Source organism: Nannobrachium achirus, assembly GCF_963921795.1.
Source record: "Nannobrachium achirus genome assembly, chromosome: 16".
Lineage (NCBI taxonomy): Eukaryota > Metazoa > Chordata > Actinopteri > Myctophiformes > Myctophidae > Nannobrachium > Nannobrachium achirus.
In genome coordinates, this window is record NC_137823.1 from 57914067 (window position 1) to 57932112 (window position 18046).

The 18046-nt window shown below is 43.6% G+C and overlaps 1 protein-coding gene across 1 annotated transcript in view; it reads right to left on the reverse strand.

The window, feature by feature from the left end:
- Positions 1 to 18046, reverse strand: part of LOC308300503 (intraflagellar transport protein 172 homolog) — a gene marked incomplete at both ends in the record, with an annotated part of 87921 nt that overhangs the window by 14352 nt on the left and 55523 nt on the right. Inside the window, 9 exons of the mRNA XM_080744346.1 lie at positions 47 to 110; positions 789 to 898; positions 1720 to 1818; positions 3075 to 3204; positions 7649 to 7758; positions 10375 to 10555; positions 12541 to 12605; positions 13705 to 13798; positions 16231 to 16373. Coding sequence (XP_080600472.1) covers positions 47 to 110; positions 789 to 898; positions 1720 to 1818; positions 3075 to 3204; positions 7649 to 7758; positions 10375 to 10555; positions 12541 to 12605; positions 13705 to 13798; positions 16231 to 16373 — 996 coding nt within the window. The remainder of the gene's footprint in view (positions 1 to 46; positions 111 to 788; positions 899 to 1719; positions 1819 to 3074; positions 3205 to 7648; positions 7759 to 10374; positions 10556 to 12540; positions 12606 to 13704; positions 13799 to 16230; positions 16374 to 18046) is intronic.

Below are 18046 nucleotides of genomic sequence, written 5' to 3' on the forward strand. Positions count from 1 at the left end.
GTGACTGCTATGGAAACAGGTTGTATTCTTGATAAGTGATACTTACAGAGTCTACTTTGCCTTGGTTCTTCAGGTGCTCTTTGTATTTCTGGTCCACGTACTCCTCATACCTGACAGGAGTCAGACAGGGTGAGAGGAAAGATGTTATTCACCCATGAGTAACAGTATGTAATATTTGGTGACGTTGTATGCAGGGGCGTCACACCACATTCTGGGCCCCGGGTACAAGGATACACTGTGGGGCCCCTGTGCTTTAACTATTGAACAATAGCAGATATACAAGCTCACAGCGCAGCACCGAGTGCCGCGCTGCGAGCTTGTAGATCTGCTATTTTTGAAAAATCATGAAAATCTTTGAATATTTCAAATCCTTCTAAGGTTTTTTGAAAAATCTATGTTTCGATGTCAGTGGAGCTCAAACCTTTTAATGGTACATTATTTTATTTCACTTTAAAGCATTTGTTGCAAAACACACACACACACACACACACACACACACACACACACACACACACACACACAAATAAACATTTCATATTTTCCACCTTTTTCCACCTTCATCACTTTTAGCCCCACTAGTGAGCAGGACACAGGGACAGCGATGTTCGTCACAATCAACCCCACTCTGATCCAAATGGGTGGAAGAAGCCCCTCTAGAGGTCACTAGAGGGGCTTTAAGTCGCTAGTGTGTGTGTGTGTGTGTGTGTGTGTGTGTGTGTGTGTGTGTGTGTGTGTGTGTGTGTGTGTGTGCGTGTGTGTGCGTGTGTGTGTGTGTGTGTGCGTACAACCTTGGGTCCAGCTCCTTGGCCACTCTCTTGGCTTTGTTCCATTCCTCTCCCTGGATGAAAACATCGATGGCCTCCTTAATGAGATCCAGGTTCAGGTACAGCTCCGCAGCCTTCCATAGAGAGAGAGAGACACGCACGCGCACGCACGCACACACACACACAAGACAACAAAAGACGTGAGGTGAAAAGAGGGGGGTCAAACTCACACACACACTGAAATAAACAGGAAAAAGAGATGCTTCCTGCTAGGGGTGGGCGATACAACCATACGATGTCTCCATGATATGCCTTTTCAGAGGTATCGTATATATCGTGATACAATTGAGGGAGCCTTGTGAAAAATCCTGTTTAATCGTTAATCCAGAGATTCATTGCAGAATTCAATTTAAACCTGCATTTTGGTCTAAATCAGTAGTTCTCAAACTTTAAAATGTCAAGGTCTCCACTTAACTTGGTTTCATTTGTATACTGTCAGAGTTACATACTTGTTAAGTTCAATTTAGACCTCCCAAAAGGAACCCAGAGAGTCTAGTTTTTGTCAAGTAACTTGGAAAAAAACATAAAAACCAACGTGAAAAAGAATTGTGATAAAATTGTGCATTGTGATACATTTTACAGCAGAAAATATGGTTTTGTTGTATTTTTCCATATTGGATATTTGTCCAGGATTTGCTGACTGTACATTATTTACAGCACCTTGTAATATGGGTGTCCTTGTAATGTATCTCTTATGTGGACATAATATATTGATTGAAATGTGTGAGTGCATGCGTGCGTACATGTGTGTGTGTGTGTGTGTGTGTGTGTGTGTGTGTGTGTGTGTGTGTGTGTGTGTGTGTGTGCGCGCACACGCGTACATGTGTGTGTGTGTGTGTGTGTGTGTGTGTGTGTGTGTGTGTGTGTGTGTGTGTGTGTGTGTGTGTATGCTTACAGCGCTGTACTTTTGGAGTTGTGTGAGGCGCGGTCCCACCGTGTGGACCACCTCCACCGCCCGATCCCCACTGAGGAACTTGATGGCAAGTTCTGCTGCCTGGAAAACACAAACACATACGTTTATCCGTCACATCACGTCACGTCACACTTTTGTACTACTCTTGTCTCCACCACCGTTAGCCCTATCGATGCCATACTTTGCACACACACTCCTTGGATGGCAAATCACAACCTCCACCCCTCATTTCTCACATGGCCCTCTTCTAGCACCACCATCAGGTTGATTTTTGCAAAAACATATTTTTGAACACTGCTCCCACACATTTTGGCCTAAAATCACACAAAGTGGTAAACAGTATCTCTAAAGTCATGTCATCAACATGGATCTGTCCCATTTCCCATATTCCCTCCCGCTACGATCGTTATCTCCCGATTAGGGAGTCTTACTGGTATTATATACTTGTGCGACATGAAAATGACTAGAGATTGTAGAACGTCTATTTCATAATGGCCATTTTTACCTTCTTTTCTGGGGCATTATAAACCCTAACCTTAACACATCGGGTGCCCCTGGATTGCCCCATTTATCCCCTCTTGCTGCCCAGGCCCACCACCATTGTATTGAATCCGGCCCTGCTGCGTCAATGCATGCGTCATGACGTCACTTGGTCACATGAGCGCAGACAGGATGTTGTTGTGTAACTTTCTGTAAGGACCAGTGTTGATCATAACTGTTCATTGCCGATCAAAATTTGGACATTTTGCCGCACCCCGCCACAGTTTTAGCCATACAACAAACATCAGAGATAAAGGGCGTTAAAGATGGGGAAATGCATTGGAGTATATGGAGAAAAACGGCCGCGCGATGCTCTCAGCGTCGACTCGAAGCGACTAGCGGCTAATGGGCTACATCCATGCGTAGCCCCAACCTAACGGTGAGATTTAAAGATAATACTGTAAATACAGTAAACACGTCAAAACGTTGTGGGCCTCCAGCGACATCAAAGAGATTGGCGTGTAGACACCTCGTGGGCATCCCATGAGTTAAGGTGTCACACATGCACTGAAAATAGCAAGTACTCTACAAGTGTGTGTGGCGTCACATTATGAGTTTCTAACTCTTGTAACCCTAATCTGAATCTTTTCCTAATTGTAAGCGGCACCGCCTAGAAATAGAACAGGGGCATATCAGCGCGGCGGGCGAGGCGGCAGACCTGCGCCTGGGTTAGTTCATTGAAAATAATGGTGGCCGCTGTTTTGACGGACGCCTTCCGCAGTTTAGTAAGAAGTGCTCTGGACATGATTCTCAAAGCACTCCTCCACTGGACGTCCTGGTAAGAACAGGGTGGTTACCTTCATCCAGCATTTCTCCATCAGGGCGGCGTTGGGTCCATCTTTCACCTTGAGGTAACACTCCACCGCTCGAGAGTGTTCTCCTGACTTCTCCCACTCTCTGGCCTGATCCACCAGGCCCTCCACACTTCTACACACACACACACACACATGCACGGACACACACACATACACACGCACGCACACACGCACACACAAACACGCGCACACACACGCACACACAGTACAGTCAAACAGTTATCTATGAAACTTGACTAAATCATCTATGCTCTTTCTCCCTTCTGCCACTTGCATGTTACTGGCAGGTCATCTATTCAAACCTGATCAGTAGTGCACAAAGCAAGTATCTATCTATAAATGCGACAAATCTCTGCGTGTATGTATCTCTGCGTGTATGTAACCCGCGTATCTCGAGAACCGTTCGTCCCACCGGCTTCAGATTCGGCACGCGCGTTCCCCGACGCGGAGTGCAGTGCCGAGCCTCGACCCGACCCGACGCACGGTTTTCCGAAACCGGCGCAAAACGTTCGGAATCTCCTTATGCGGAGCTGATTGTTGACATCAGGCTGTTCCGGAGGAAATCAGCGCAAGCGCTGACTCATTGTGACATCACTTCATAAAAGGCTCTGACATCACGTACGCCGGCGCGAAACGTTCGGAATCACCATATGCGGAGCTGATTGTTGACATCAGGTGTTTCGGAGGAAACCGGCGCAAGCGCTGACTCATTGTGACATCACTTCATAAAAGGCTCTGACATCACGTACTCCACATGAGTCAACAAAAAATCTCTGTGAATGTGTATGTATGTATGTAATCCGCGTATCTCGAGAACCCTTCTTCCCACCGGCACGCGCGTTCTCCAGATATGGGCATAAAATGAATGCCCGTATGCGGAGCTGATGTCTGACATCAGAGTTTTCCGCAACCGGTACTGTGTGCAGAGATCTCCATATATGGGCATAAGGGGACAAAGGCAAACAGATGGTCAAAACGGGTCCTATGACAACAGGTATATTGGGGTTTGCATTAAAGGGTGGGGACAAAGGCAAACAGATAGATGGTCAAAACGTGTCCTATGACAACAGGTATATTGGGTTTGCATTAATGGGGTCCGCTCCAAAAAAGATAAAGAAAATAAAAGAGACAAGACAAACATAAGACAAGCAACAAAGCGTGGGACTGGGAGGATGACTTGAATGATGCAGATTTAAGCAGGCTGCGTATTCTGCTTAAAGAAGAAACAAACAAAAAGCGACAGAGATCTCATATATGGGCATAAAATGGACGCATATAAACAGATATCTCCATATGCTTAAAGAAGAAACAAACAAAAAGCGACAGAGATCTCATATATGGGCATAAAATGGACGCAGATAAAAAGATATCTCCATATATGGCATATGGGCATAAAATGGACGCAGAATCACAAAGATCTCCATATACGGGCATAAAGGGACACAGACAGACAGATACAGAGATCTCCATATATGGGCATAAAATGGATGCAAATAGACAGATATCTCCATATATGGCCATATATGGGCATAAAATGGACCCAGGATTATATCTGCAGTGATCTCCATATATGGACATAAAATGGACGCCGACAGACAGACAGATACAGATATCTCCATATATGGGCATAAATGGACACAGGCAAACAGATGGTCAAGACGGGTCCTATGACAACAGGTATAATGGGGTTTGCATTAAAGGGCGGGGCATTCATTCCCTATTTACATCGTTCCCGAGTTGGCCAGGTCGCCGACTAGACGCTGGGCCGCCCGAAGCTTCTAGTATTATAAATCTAACATAAAGGGGCACTCAAACAGCACTCAACAGGGCTACAAAACGATGCATACTTTGGCTATTTGGAAATAGACGATCTACAACTGTACAGCTGTGGTGACTACGTGTTGCGTTCTGTCGGTGTTTTTGTGTTTGTTTGTTTTTGTTTTTGTTTATGTTATATGTGAAAAAAAATTGATTTGAATGCAAAAATGTAGTATGCCAAAGCAAATTCCTATGTGTATTACACAATGGTTAATAAAGAAATCTGAATCTGAATCTGAATCTGAATACAAGCTCACGCGATGCAACAAGTTGCGAGCTTGTAGATCTGCTATTTTCAAAAGATATATATATATATATGTTACAGTCATTTTGGGTAACTCAGTGAGACTGTGGTAAGAGCGCTCGTTTTGTAGTTCACCACACACTAATCACCACCAGATGGCGACGCAGCCATTCAATAGTGAAGGCGCTGACGTCACTCGTTTGCGACTCTATTTCTTTATTTACTAGCCTAGCCTAGCCTAGCTTAGCCTAGCCTAGCCTAGCCTAGCCTAGCTTAGCCATTAGCTCCATTGTAGTCACTTGGACAGGGCGTTTATCGTGGGCTTGCCCAGGCCTTACGGCCTGGGCATAAATATAACGATTGCATTCACCACGGCTTCGTAACTCGCGCGGCGCTCCGCCGGCCGCGCGGCCCTGGCCCGCTCTTCGCGGCCACTCGCGCCTGCGGCGCTCGGGGGCGAAGAGCAGGACCAAGGTCCGCTGGCCTTCGCGCCGCTTGCAATGTCGTGGACAATCGAGTGGCTCCACCTGGAGGACGTTGTTGTGGCGACCGCTTGTTCCGCCCCGTGCGGCACGGCAAGCGCTCCGTTTCTCTATCTCACCGTTTCTCTATCTAACCGTGACATATATATCGGGTACCGTCATTAATTCGGCGGTTCGGTGCTGCAGAGATTTTGTGATTCCCCGAAACGAACCGAAGTAAACATTATACTGCAAGCATGGGGATAGAGGAGGGCTGGGGTTGTGGGGGGGGGGGTGAACTCCTTTCAACTTGTGGGCCTGAACTGAAAACTAAGCAGGAATAATTTACACTTTTCTCTGTTTCTCCCCCCCCCCCCTCTCCCCCCCCTGTTTCTCAAACCAAGCCTTTTGATGTCCCCACAAGTCATTAGAGAGAGAGGGGGGGGGGGGGGGTACACACGCTGCGAGCTCACTGGCTAACGAGCCACGGCTCGTTAGGACGTTTAATATGGGCTGGGGGGGGAGGATGCCATGTTTTAATAAACCATCAAACCGGTTCTCTGTGCATTGATTATACAGTAGGCCTGTGAGCATTAGTTGGTAGACCTATGGGGTGCTCAGTGTGTGTGTGTGTGTGTGTGTGTGTGTGGACATATTCTGACATATGCTATAGAGCTAATAGATGTCAATTCCATAAACGTTTTATACTGTGCTTAGAAACTAGGGCTGTAACGATATAGTAACTGAATCGAAAAATCGTTTTTAATTTGCAATGATCTACTATATCGATATGCAAAAGCAAATAATGTACCGCTTGGCTCTGTATATCGTATCGTATCGTTTTACAATGCAAATAATGGATTGTATGGAAACTTTTCCATTCCATATGGGGCTGTTAAGTATGACATCATTTTGTAGGCAGAGGAGAATTTCTGCCCCCATTTTCCGTGAATCTTTTTACTATTTTTACTATTTTACACATTTTTCTTCTCTTTGTTGTTGAAAGGAAAGTGTTAGAATTATACTTCAGTCGTTATTTTTGTCTCGGATCTGTTGAAATAGCGAGGGACAGAAAATGCTCTGGGGGCAGAGTTCTCCTCTGCCTACAAAATGATGTCACGGCTTAAAAGCCCCTATCGATAAATGTGTGTAATCTCTGTGTTCATGTCAAGGTGGGTTTGTCCATGTGTTGTAATATAATGTCCATGTATTTGCTAGGTAATCACAGCGTTTACTTATTTACAGTATATCCAGACCATAATAATATTTTTTTCACCTAAAAAACTGCTCTATTGACACGTTTCACACAGATTTAATGTCTTTGCTAAATAGTTACTATATCGATTTTAAATCATTGAATCAAATCGTATCGTATCGCCATGATGAACCAATATCGTCCATGTATCGTATCGTGATGCGTAATTAATCTGTGTTCAAATGTATCGTTACACCCAGGGGCATCAATTGGGTATGGCAGGGGTATGCAGCTGCCATACCCTGGGTCCAGGGGGAAAATAAAAGTTACCTTTAAATATAAATCTATGAATGTCTCTTTGTCTATCTGCGCTGGTTATTATGTTGTTAAATTACAGTAAAATAACTACAAATGCAAAATTTAACAAAATGGTCACTTTAACAAGGTATTATAATTATTTTCGCCATACTTGTATTCTCCCCATCTTGACAGAATGGTATATTCCCAGGTTCCGCAGGTCAGCTGCACAGGTGCAATGCATTATTGTTAATTGTGGCACATTTACTAACATGCCAAGTTTAGCTGCACTTGAACAACCGTTCCAGGTTGCCATATCCAGCCGTAGAAACGGGGGGAAAAAAATGTACTTCTTAAAATAAATGTATCATGAGTGTTGCTAAGGAATGGCAACATGACTGGTGTCTTGCACGCGCGCGAAGGCGCACGTGCAAGACACCAGTCATGTTACCATACCTTAGCTTTTTCTGAACTGACGCCACTGGTTACACCCCTGTTAGAAAGCATTATTCCAGATTGAGACGTTCTCTCCTCTCCTCACCGTGAGCCCCTCTTGGTGGCCTCCTTCTCGTACTCCTCCTGTAGGAGTGACAGGCGGTTGGGGAGGTACTCCTTGCAGATGCGCATGGCGTCACTCCACATCTCCACGTCCTTACGGCACACAACATCATTTAATTACAGATAGACAGACAAAACAACAAACGGCAATAACAACCAGCGGTGGTTAGCCGCCGCTGTGAGCTAGATAGATATCCATTTACATTGTTATATTGCTGTTAATGTACTGACCTATTATCTTGTTTATTATTGTGATGTTGCATTTGCTTATTGTAAGTCGCTTTGGATTAAAAGCGTCTGCTAAATGCCTAAACTGTAAACTGTAAGAGCGCCGGCCAAAGTTTCAGCTCTGAATAATGAAATGAGAAATATGAGAGAATTAATGTTGCTGTGCTCCTCCGTGTCCGAGCTGCAATTAAGGCTAGACTTAACATGCACACTGAGACACACCTGTGCATCCCCCCACACACACACGCGCGCACGCACCCACGCAAGTGCATACATATACATCACAGTCAGAAACGCAACGCATACAGAAAGACAGATGCATCCAAAGCAGATTGAGCTAAGAGAATACAATATGAAGCCCAGTAACCAAAACAGCCGATGTTACTAAATAATAATAACAGCTGACCCTTGAGTGTGAGTGAATAATATACATTGTTAGGAGGAGATAGAGAGAGAGATGGGGGAATCTCTCCCTGTTGCAGAGGGAAGAGCTGGCTCGTTGGTTAGTGGTGTTTGGGAGGAGATCTGACAGAAAAATGAATTCTCTCTCTCTCTCTCTCTGTCCACACAAACACAATGAAATCTTGGAAATAACAGGCAAAGGAAACATCAAAACATCACTCTCTTTGACAATATATACTGTATATTAAAGTTGTACCATGTAACTTTTTTTATAAAACAAATCTTAAAATTGTCCTAACTGTTAAATCGCTAAAGTTTTAGAACACCCACTCCGTGAATTTCAGCCTGTAAAGCCTTCTCTATATATGTAAACTGCGATCCTTGCCGTGGACCGGATCTCGCGCCAAAATTGCGTCATCACACTACCGGCCAATCACAGCGAGGGTTATACAACTGCCGGCCAATCACAGCGCATCTTGAAGTGGGGTCGCTATGGCAGCCATATTTGTTGTCGCCCGTTTGTACCATCCCTTCTCTAGGTAATTTCGCCTACCAGGCAGGGTGAAGGAGTCCGTATCTCTGGAATTACTGAACGCACAGGAACAAGGGACCCCTCAAAAGATAGATCTCAGCGAGGTGGAGGCAGACGCGGAGGTCTGAAGGTACGAAAAACGGCCGAAAGACGCGGACACGACCGCGGTTTGCTATAGGGCTAATGACCACTAGTTGGGCATCTTACACAGTATGGCTTTAAGGCTGGGCAATATATCGAAACTTTTGGAAAATGGAAATAAGGCATTTAATGTATTTATTCTATGTGTACTGTGCAGTGTGCATGGATAGATATGCTATTCATTATCGTGCTTAGGCAGGCAGTGGACCTAAAGCAGAAAAACATATAAAAAACAAGCAATTGTTTTTACTAATATTGCGAGTAATATCGATATCGAGGTATTCAACAACGTTATCGAATATCGAAGGTTTTCCTAATATTGCCCAGCCTTACTGTATATTCTTTGGGATGCACTAGCGGCCTGGTCTTTGCTGCAGCATGGTTTTCAGTTAAGCTAAGGCTCACTAGCCTTAAAAATCTGTTTCCTCAGTCCTGTACAATGATTTCTTACACTGTGTCAGATTACTGCTGAATTAATCTATATCCGCATGGAAAAAGAAGCACTGTTCTTACTTCCTAGACAAGGAAAAAAGCTACATTCACATAAAAATATAACTATGTACAGTACAAAGTGCTGACTTTACATGTCCTTTCAACAGCAGCTCCTCTAAAAGCTTTGGGCTCCGCTTCCAGATCCTGGCACCTCCATAACCGTTCACCTCCTCCTATGTTTCCCACTATGGTGGATTAGCTAGCCCAGGCTAAGTTTGTCTTGCTCTGTTGGGCACATAGGGTATCGCACCAAATTCTGCCATTTTTGAAAAAGTCGTGAAAATGAATGTGTATTTTTAAAGCGAACGTTTGTAACTCAAATTTTGCTTCTGGGGGGGTCGCTGGAACTAAATATTTTGAGATGGGGGTCCGTGGCCAAATACATGTAATTTTGGGGGTCCTTCATGTGAAAAAGTTTGAGTACCACTGACATAGAAACATGGGTTTTTCAGAAAAACCTTAGAAGGATTTAGAAGACACTTATAGAATCGGGTCCAAACCGGGTCAAAATCTTCACGTTTTAAAAAAAATAGCAGATCTACAAGCTCGCAGTGGGCACTCGGTGCCGCGGTGTGAGCTTGTAAATCTGCTATTTTTCAATAGTTAGAGCATAAAATAATAATACCCAATGCGTGCCTGGGACCACAGTCAACAACGTATCCACCTGTTTCCGCGGGAGTTTACTGGAGATTATTTGGACCACACTTCCGGTTTAACAGCAGACATACAAGCTCACGTCGCGTCGCAGATGCAGCCCGTTGTGAGCTTGTAAATCACACTCGGCTGCAGCGCCGGAAGCTCGGTACAACGTCTGCGCAATGCACTATGGGGCGTTGGAAACTCGTGGATAGTGGTCAAAAGTCTGTCAGTTCAGTTATGTCTATGCCATGGCTGTGTTTAGGAAACTGTTTTACCTTATAGTACTTGACAGCAAGCTCAGGTCTCTGGGCACGAAGCAGGAAGGCCTCAGCCTTCTGGAAGTCCTTCTGTTCAAAGCACAGCTTGGCCTGGCCCACCAGGACCTCACACACACTGTCTGGGTCCTGACTCTCTGCCACGCGCCCAGCACTGGCCCAGTCCTGGTTGTGCACATACCTGGGGAACACACACAAGCACGCAGGAGGGAAAACACAATATTACACCTCTTGTCCAAACTCTTTCTCTTGAATGAAACAATAACTCTAAATTTAGACTTAAAATAATTACATTTTAAAATAACATTTATTTTAAGTCTATTAAAAATTGATGAATTCATGGCAAATTAAGTATTCATTGTCATCGTCAGGTCGCAGTTACTCTCAAAACCTCCACCGGCTGTAAGTCAGTCTGTCTGTCTGTCTGTCTGTCACGTCAGTCACGTCACACTTTTCCCCTACTCATATCTCTGCCACCATTTCCCCTATCCATGCCAAACTTTGCACACACATTCCTTGGCTGCCAAACCACAACCTCATTTCTCACATGGCCCTCTTCTAGAGCCACAATGAGGCCGATTCTTGCAAAACACATTATTTGGACACTGCTCCTACAGATTTTGCCCTAAAATCACGCAAAGCTGTACACAGTACGTCTGGAGTCATATTTCTGTATACATGTGACCTGACGGTCGCTTATCAGTCTTACTGGTACTGTACATGAGTACTCTCTCTCTGTCTTCCTTTCCCTATCTATGTCTCTCTCTCCCTCCAGTAAAGACTCCATTTCACTCTCTGCTTCTCCGTCAGTGCAGCAATCTGAGATCAAACAACCACCCGTTGACCACAAAAAATCTGACTTGCACCCACACACACACACACACACACACACACACACACACAATAAACAGGCTGAATTAACAAGTCCCACAAGTCATTGTGTGTGTGTGTGTGTGTGTGTGTGTGTGTGTGTGTGTGTGTGTGTGTGTGTGTGTGTGTGTGTGTGTGTGTGTGTGTGTGTGAGAGAGCTATTATCGACAGTGGCTGCCAGTGCTCTTGAAGTCTCAAGTCCATTCCTAATACACAGTATAAATATTTCCTTACATGGCTAAATAGTATACCCTCTACATTATGTCACTGCTGACACCATGTAAAATGATAGGAGGAATAGACTGTGAGCTGCCAACTGGCACAGAGACAGTCATGGTGGCATCATTAGTGAGTTTACCTACAGTAGCTTGCGCGTGTATCTGTTGTCCCAATTAGGAGGATCCAATTACAATTTTAGAACTTCTGAGAGAAAATCCTTCCCGTTATATTCTGTCTTCTTAGGAGGAACATAGCAGGACACCTTTGATGTTTAGTTTCAGGAGTCTGAAGCCTCGAACAGAGTCGGGTCCGCGGTGGAAGGCTATCCACCGCGGTGTAGTGCGGTGTAGTCTTTTTGAGTCATATAACTACAACGTTAACGCTCAAAAAGACTACACCGCACTACACCGCGGTGGATACCACGGACCCTACTCTGTTCGAGGCTTTATACGTATAGTATGCATTAGCACTGCAATATATATATATCGTTGTTTCCTGTTGAGATTGGCACATTTCACCCAGGTTTTTTTTATCTCACTGCTCATGTCACTGTCTGCTGACCTCACTCAAGAACGAAATAAACAGAAAATACACAAAAATAAAAAATAAAACAATTCACAGGAGGCAAGCAGTGATCACCCCATGATGTGCACTGCAATGTAGTTTCAATGTAGTGCATTTGAGAGTGAAAAAATAAGAAGACGCGTGTAATCTGATGTGTGATCTGAGCAGCTTGCCCCAGGAAATGTGCCAATCTCAACGGGAAACAACGGTAGCTATGTATCCCAAGTTTCTACCAAATTTAAAGTCAACATCACTTTACTTTTGGTTCGGAAACCAAAAGTGGTTTGTGAAGATGTTCTGAGAGGTTATCGACAAAGAAATATTGTGGTATTTAATCATAAAGGTTCCAATCCTGACATTATGCTGACAGTGAAACACACTGTGCTGAGCCATTTATGTAATTCATGAAGTCGCCGTGCTTCTAATTCCAGCAACACGTCGACTTGATCCTGATGTGCTGTGGCTGAGATAAACACGTTAGCGGGCTCTGTCATCCTCATCACCGTCACTTACATCAGCACAGCTTCTTTGGGCTTCCCCGCTTTGATGAACTCCGTCTCAGCCTCTGCGAACTTACCCTGGGAATAAAAGAAACATTGCAACCGATTCTGGATTAGTATCATTACTATCATAACACCTGACATGTAGGGTTGCATCTTGAAAAAAGGGGAGGTAGATTCGGGCCTGTGAGAATCAACAAAAACACATGGAGAGAGCGACTGTAGTTGCTAATGAGGTTTTTGAAGTCTGACAGTCAGAGGATGTGTCGAGTTCACAAACAGAGGGAGAATAAAGGCAGTGGTTGGCAGAGACAAAGATAAACAACTAATTACTTTAACTAGAATGAAACATCATAAACAGTTTCAGAGCCAGGTGTATCTCATAGGAGAGGGGTTCTACCAATGCCATCATGAAGTTTGTCTCAGCTATAATCCATGTAATCAGATATGGCACAAAACTACTAGCTGCAAATAACTATCTTAATCACCAGTAAGACTCACTAAATCGGGAGATAAGCGACCGTCAGGTCGCATACACAAACTTTGGAAGGCAATGGTAGCTGATCAGGAGGGAATGTGGGAAATGGGACAGATCCATGTTGATGACATGACTTTAGAGATGGTGTGTACCGCTTTGCGTGATTTTTATGCCAAAATTTGTAGGATCAGTGTCCAAAAATGTGTTTTTCAAAAATCTGAGACTGTGTTACTGGCATGCAGTAACACAGTGTTTCTCAACCACTGTGCCTGGGGACCTTTGGTGTGCCCCTGAGAAGGGTCAAGTGTGCCCCTTGAAACTGCTTGAAAGCCAGTATTGTATTTATCATTTTAAAAATGATTTAAACTAGTGAAAACAGCCTTGAATGATGAAGCAGGGCTTTACTTTGCGAAGAAACGTACAAATTTGAAACTTGGAGATACAAGGTTTCTCCCTGACAGTGACGATATTTACACCCCCGTATAATGTTGGTGTGCCCATGGAATCTTGGGACATGAAAAGTGTGCCCGTGCAGAAAATGGCATGGATGGCTCAGGAGGCAGAGCGGCCATCTGGGAAGCGGAAGGTTCCTGGTTTGATTCCCGGCTCCTCCTGATTCGTGACAAAGACTCAACAAGCTGGAGGATGGACTGTTAAGTTCAAACAGCATAATGTGTTGTGTGAACGTGGCATGCATACCTCATCCTCCATGAACATGGCATGTTTCAGGTGGATTTCAGGGACCTTCTGCTTGCTGGACAGCCGGGCCAGCTCAAAGGCAAAGTCAAACGAACTGATTGAGAAGAGAGAGAGAGAGAGAGAGAGAGAGAGACAGACAGAGAAGGAGAGAGAGAGTGGCTATAATAACTATAGCATGGGACGATACGCGATATCATCGTTTATCGTGATATAAAACACTCAAAATGTATCATGATATCGTCCTCCGTCATGCAGTGGGATCAATTCACCTTTTATTTGCCGAGCTGCATATCCGGTAACATTTAAAGAAACCCTCTATTGGTAAAACATTACATACGTACTTGATACAGTCTTTTTTTCCCACTCTCTACCAAATCTCTTAGCAGATCTGCTATTCTTTGGCAAATGTTCCGCCCCAGGATAATGGATTTTGATTATCGCGACAAATATCGTAAATAGCGATATGGTCCCATCCCTACTAAGAACACCTCTTGTCCACGGTATGTCCGGCAGGTGAGAATATTTCACATTAATAATAAGTGCATGGATAACTGCGTGCTTCACTTCTAGTGAAGGCTGTTTATCCAGTCAACACTACAGGACATAAACTATCGCTGAAAAGAGGTATGCAACCGTTTGTGTGTCTTTTCTGGCAAACGGCAGTAGCAGGTGGTGCTCTAGCAGGAGATGGTGGGTGGTGTGAGTTGGGAATAGAATAGGGTGGGGGAACAGGGAGGGTTTGGGCGGGGGGCCATCAGGGCCATTTGGGTTGAGGTGCAGTGTTGTTTTTGACAGCAAATTTAGTTTTAGTCATCTAGTCTTATGAATAAAATGTCATTTAGTTTTAGTCATAATTTAGTCACCTGAAAAGTTTTAGTTTTAGTCATAGTCTTAGGAATAAAATGTCATTTAGTTTTAGTCATAGTCTTATGAATAAAATGTCATTTAGTTTTAGTCATAGTCTTAGGAATAAAATGTCATTTAGTTTTAGTCATAATTTAGTCACCTGAAAAGTTTTAGTTTTAGTCTAATTTTAGTCGACTAAATATCACAAGGTTTTAGGCGACTAAATCTACAGTTGATTTAGTCAACTAAAATGTGTTTTGGAAGGCCTTGTTGGCATTTTAATGACTAATTTTTTTAAATAGCTCAAGCTACAAAAATAGCTACAACAATAGCTACAAGCTCACAACGCGAGCTTGTAGATCAGCTATTTTCAACACACAACACTTGAGAGCAACCAAACATAAAATTACTTTCTTCTCCACCAGTCCCTCCCTAACGTTTTAGTCTAGTTTTTATTTTGTTGACGAAATTGTCAATATATTTTTTAGTTAGTTTTAGTCATCACAGCTTAGTTTTTATTTAGCTTTTATTTAGTTTTCGTCAGTGTAAAAAACACAGTCGACAAACATTTTTCGTCATAGTTTTAGTCGACGAAATCAACACTGTTGAGGTGAGACTTTTACTTCTACTCCACTACATCTCAGATCCAAATATTGTACTTTTACACCACTACATTTATGTGAAAAGTTTAGTTACCTGTTACTGATCAGATATCATAGATAATATTATAAAACAAACATAAACCACTTAAGCACTATACCGTGGATATTTGAAAATAGCCCATCTACAAGCTCACAACGCGTTGCATCGCAACGCGTTGTGAGCTTGTAGATCGGCTATTTTCAAACATTTTGTACTTTTAATTTTAGTACTTCTGTACATTTTGATGCCAACACATTCATACTTTTACTCAAGTACATTTTGAATTCTGGACATTTACTTGTAACAGAGCATTTCTATATTGCAGTATTTATACCTTTATTTAAGTAACACATGTGACAACGTTTGGCTGCAGATGCTCAACTGGATGTGTGGGCGTTCAAAAAGACGCCATGATGGCATCGTTTTGGAGAGAATAATAGGCCTGATGACGACAGTGACAAGGGCCACGTGAAGTGTTGATTTCATCGACTAAAACTATGACGAAAAATATTTGCAACAGTGTTTTTTTCACTGACGAAAACGAAATAAAAACGAAATAAAAACTAAGCTGTGATGACTAAAACTAAGACTAAATATATTGACAATTTCGTCAACAAAATACAAACTAGTCTAAAACGTTAGGGAGGGACTAGTGGAGAAGAGAGTCATTTTATGTTTGGTTGCTCTCAGGTGTTGCATGCTGAAAATAGCAGATCTACAAGCTCACAACGCATCCCAGCGTGACACGTTGTGAGCTTGTAGATCGGCTATTTTCAGCATGCAACCAAGTGTGAATTCATTCATTACGATGCCATCAAGGCCTGCCAAAATGCATTTTAGTTGACTAAATCAACTGTAGGTTTAGTCGCCTAAAATCGTTCGATATTTAGTCGAATGAAATTAGACTAAAACTAAAACATTTCAGGTGACTAAATTATGACTAAAACTAAATGACAATGTTATTCAAAAGACTAAAACTAAATCAAAATGTTCTGTCAAAAACAACAGTGGCCACGTGGTGCCGGATGCGCTGCTCACCAGTTGTCTGAAGCGAAGTCGATGGCGTACTCCAACAGGGCGAACTTGTTGAGCAGCTTGACGGCTGCCTCCCCGCCCAGGCTCTTGGCCCACAGGTAGGCAACCTGCTTCTGGGCACTGGCACCTCCGTGGCTCTTAGCCACCTGACACACACGCACGCGCGCGCGCACGCACGCACACACACACACGTACACACACACACACACACGCACGGTCGGTGGAGAAGGACATAAGGACACAGAACTGATTAAGCCGTTTAGACTGTGTACGCATTATTGCGTATCATTTTATGATTTAGCTATTAAAAATAGCAGATATACAAGCTAGCAGCGCGGCACTCGGTGCCGCACTGCGAGCTTGTATATCTGCTATTTTTGAAAAAACGTGAAAACTAGAATTTTTAGCCGATTTTGACCCGATTCTATAAGTGTATTCGAAATCCTTCTAAGGTTTTTTGAAAAACCCATGTTTCTATGTCAGTGGTGCTCAAACTCTTTCATGTCAAGGACCCCCTATATCTGCTATTTTTCAATAGCTAAAGCATTCAATAATTCAAGGCCTAAATGGGTTAATATGCAGGCATACAGTACATCATTTACATCAGAGAGAGAGAGATAAGACAGTAAAGGAGAGATCTCCACAGAGAGATGACACAGATGGGGAACAGGGGTGTCACAAGGGGTAGGAAAGTGGGACTGAGTTATTGGGGCCCAAGGTGGAGGGGCCCTAATAGCTTTATCTATTGAAAAATAGCAGATATACAAGCTCACAGCGCGGCACCGAGTGCCGCGCTGCAAGCTTGTAGATCTGCTATTTTGAAAAGTTGTGAAAATGTGTGAAAATCTTTGAATATATGTATTTTTTAAGCGAACATTTCTAACTAAAATTTTGCTTCTGGGGGGTCCCTGGAACTAAATATTTTGAGATTGGGGTCCGTGGTCAAATACATATCATCTTGGGAGTCCTTGACATGGGTTTCTTGCACACATTTCCACAATTTTTCAAAAATAGCAGATATACAAGCTAGAGTTCTCAAATTCAGCCCGAGCCCGACCCGACCCGACCCGACGTTATCGGGCCGAGCCGGGCCCAAAAATTATAATAATTAGTCGGGCCGGGCCGGGCCCCGGGCTCCGTCACTCAAGCAACAGAGAACAGGCGCATATCGCTGTCTGACTGTCTTCAGCGCAGCACTGCAGCCTGGCTAAGTTCCTAACCAATGGACCAAGGATAATAGGTGACGCATACGGAAGTATAGTCTATCAGTCTCATAGAGCAGTCTGGTTGTTGTGATGACGTCACAATCGAAACCTTTGGATATACGGAAATTCACAGCACAGCAGCGAGTCACCGTTAGCTCTGTGTTGAGCGGCTACGATGAAAGTTTCGAGCAGAGCTGCATGTTAAATTAAAAGGCAGCAGACAATTTCACAAGTTTGTAATAAGTATAAATCCAAGAAAACTAGTTTAAAAGCGGAACCAACCTGGATATTATTGACAAGGACTTAAGAGGATTGTATTACAACAACATCAACATGATCAACCTAAAAGCACCATACGTTGACATCCTCTTACCTTATAGAGACGATCATCTCCTCTGGTAAGATATTAATAATTCCATTATGCTTTCTGAGCGCGGCACTCGGTGCCGCGCTGTGAGCTTGTATATCTGCTATTTTTCAATAGTTAACATTCATGGGGGGGGCCCGCAGTGAATCCTTGTACCCAGGGCCCAGAATTTGGTGTGACGCCCCTGATGGGGAGGCACAGAGGAGGATCCTTATCTGCAGCTGCTGCATACTGCAGTTCATGGGCC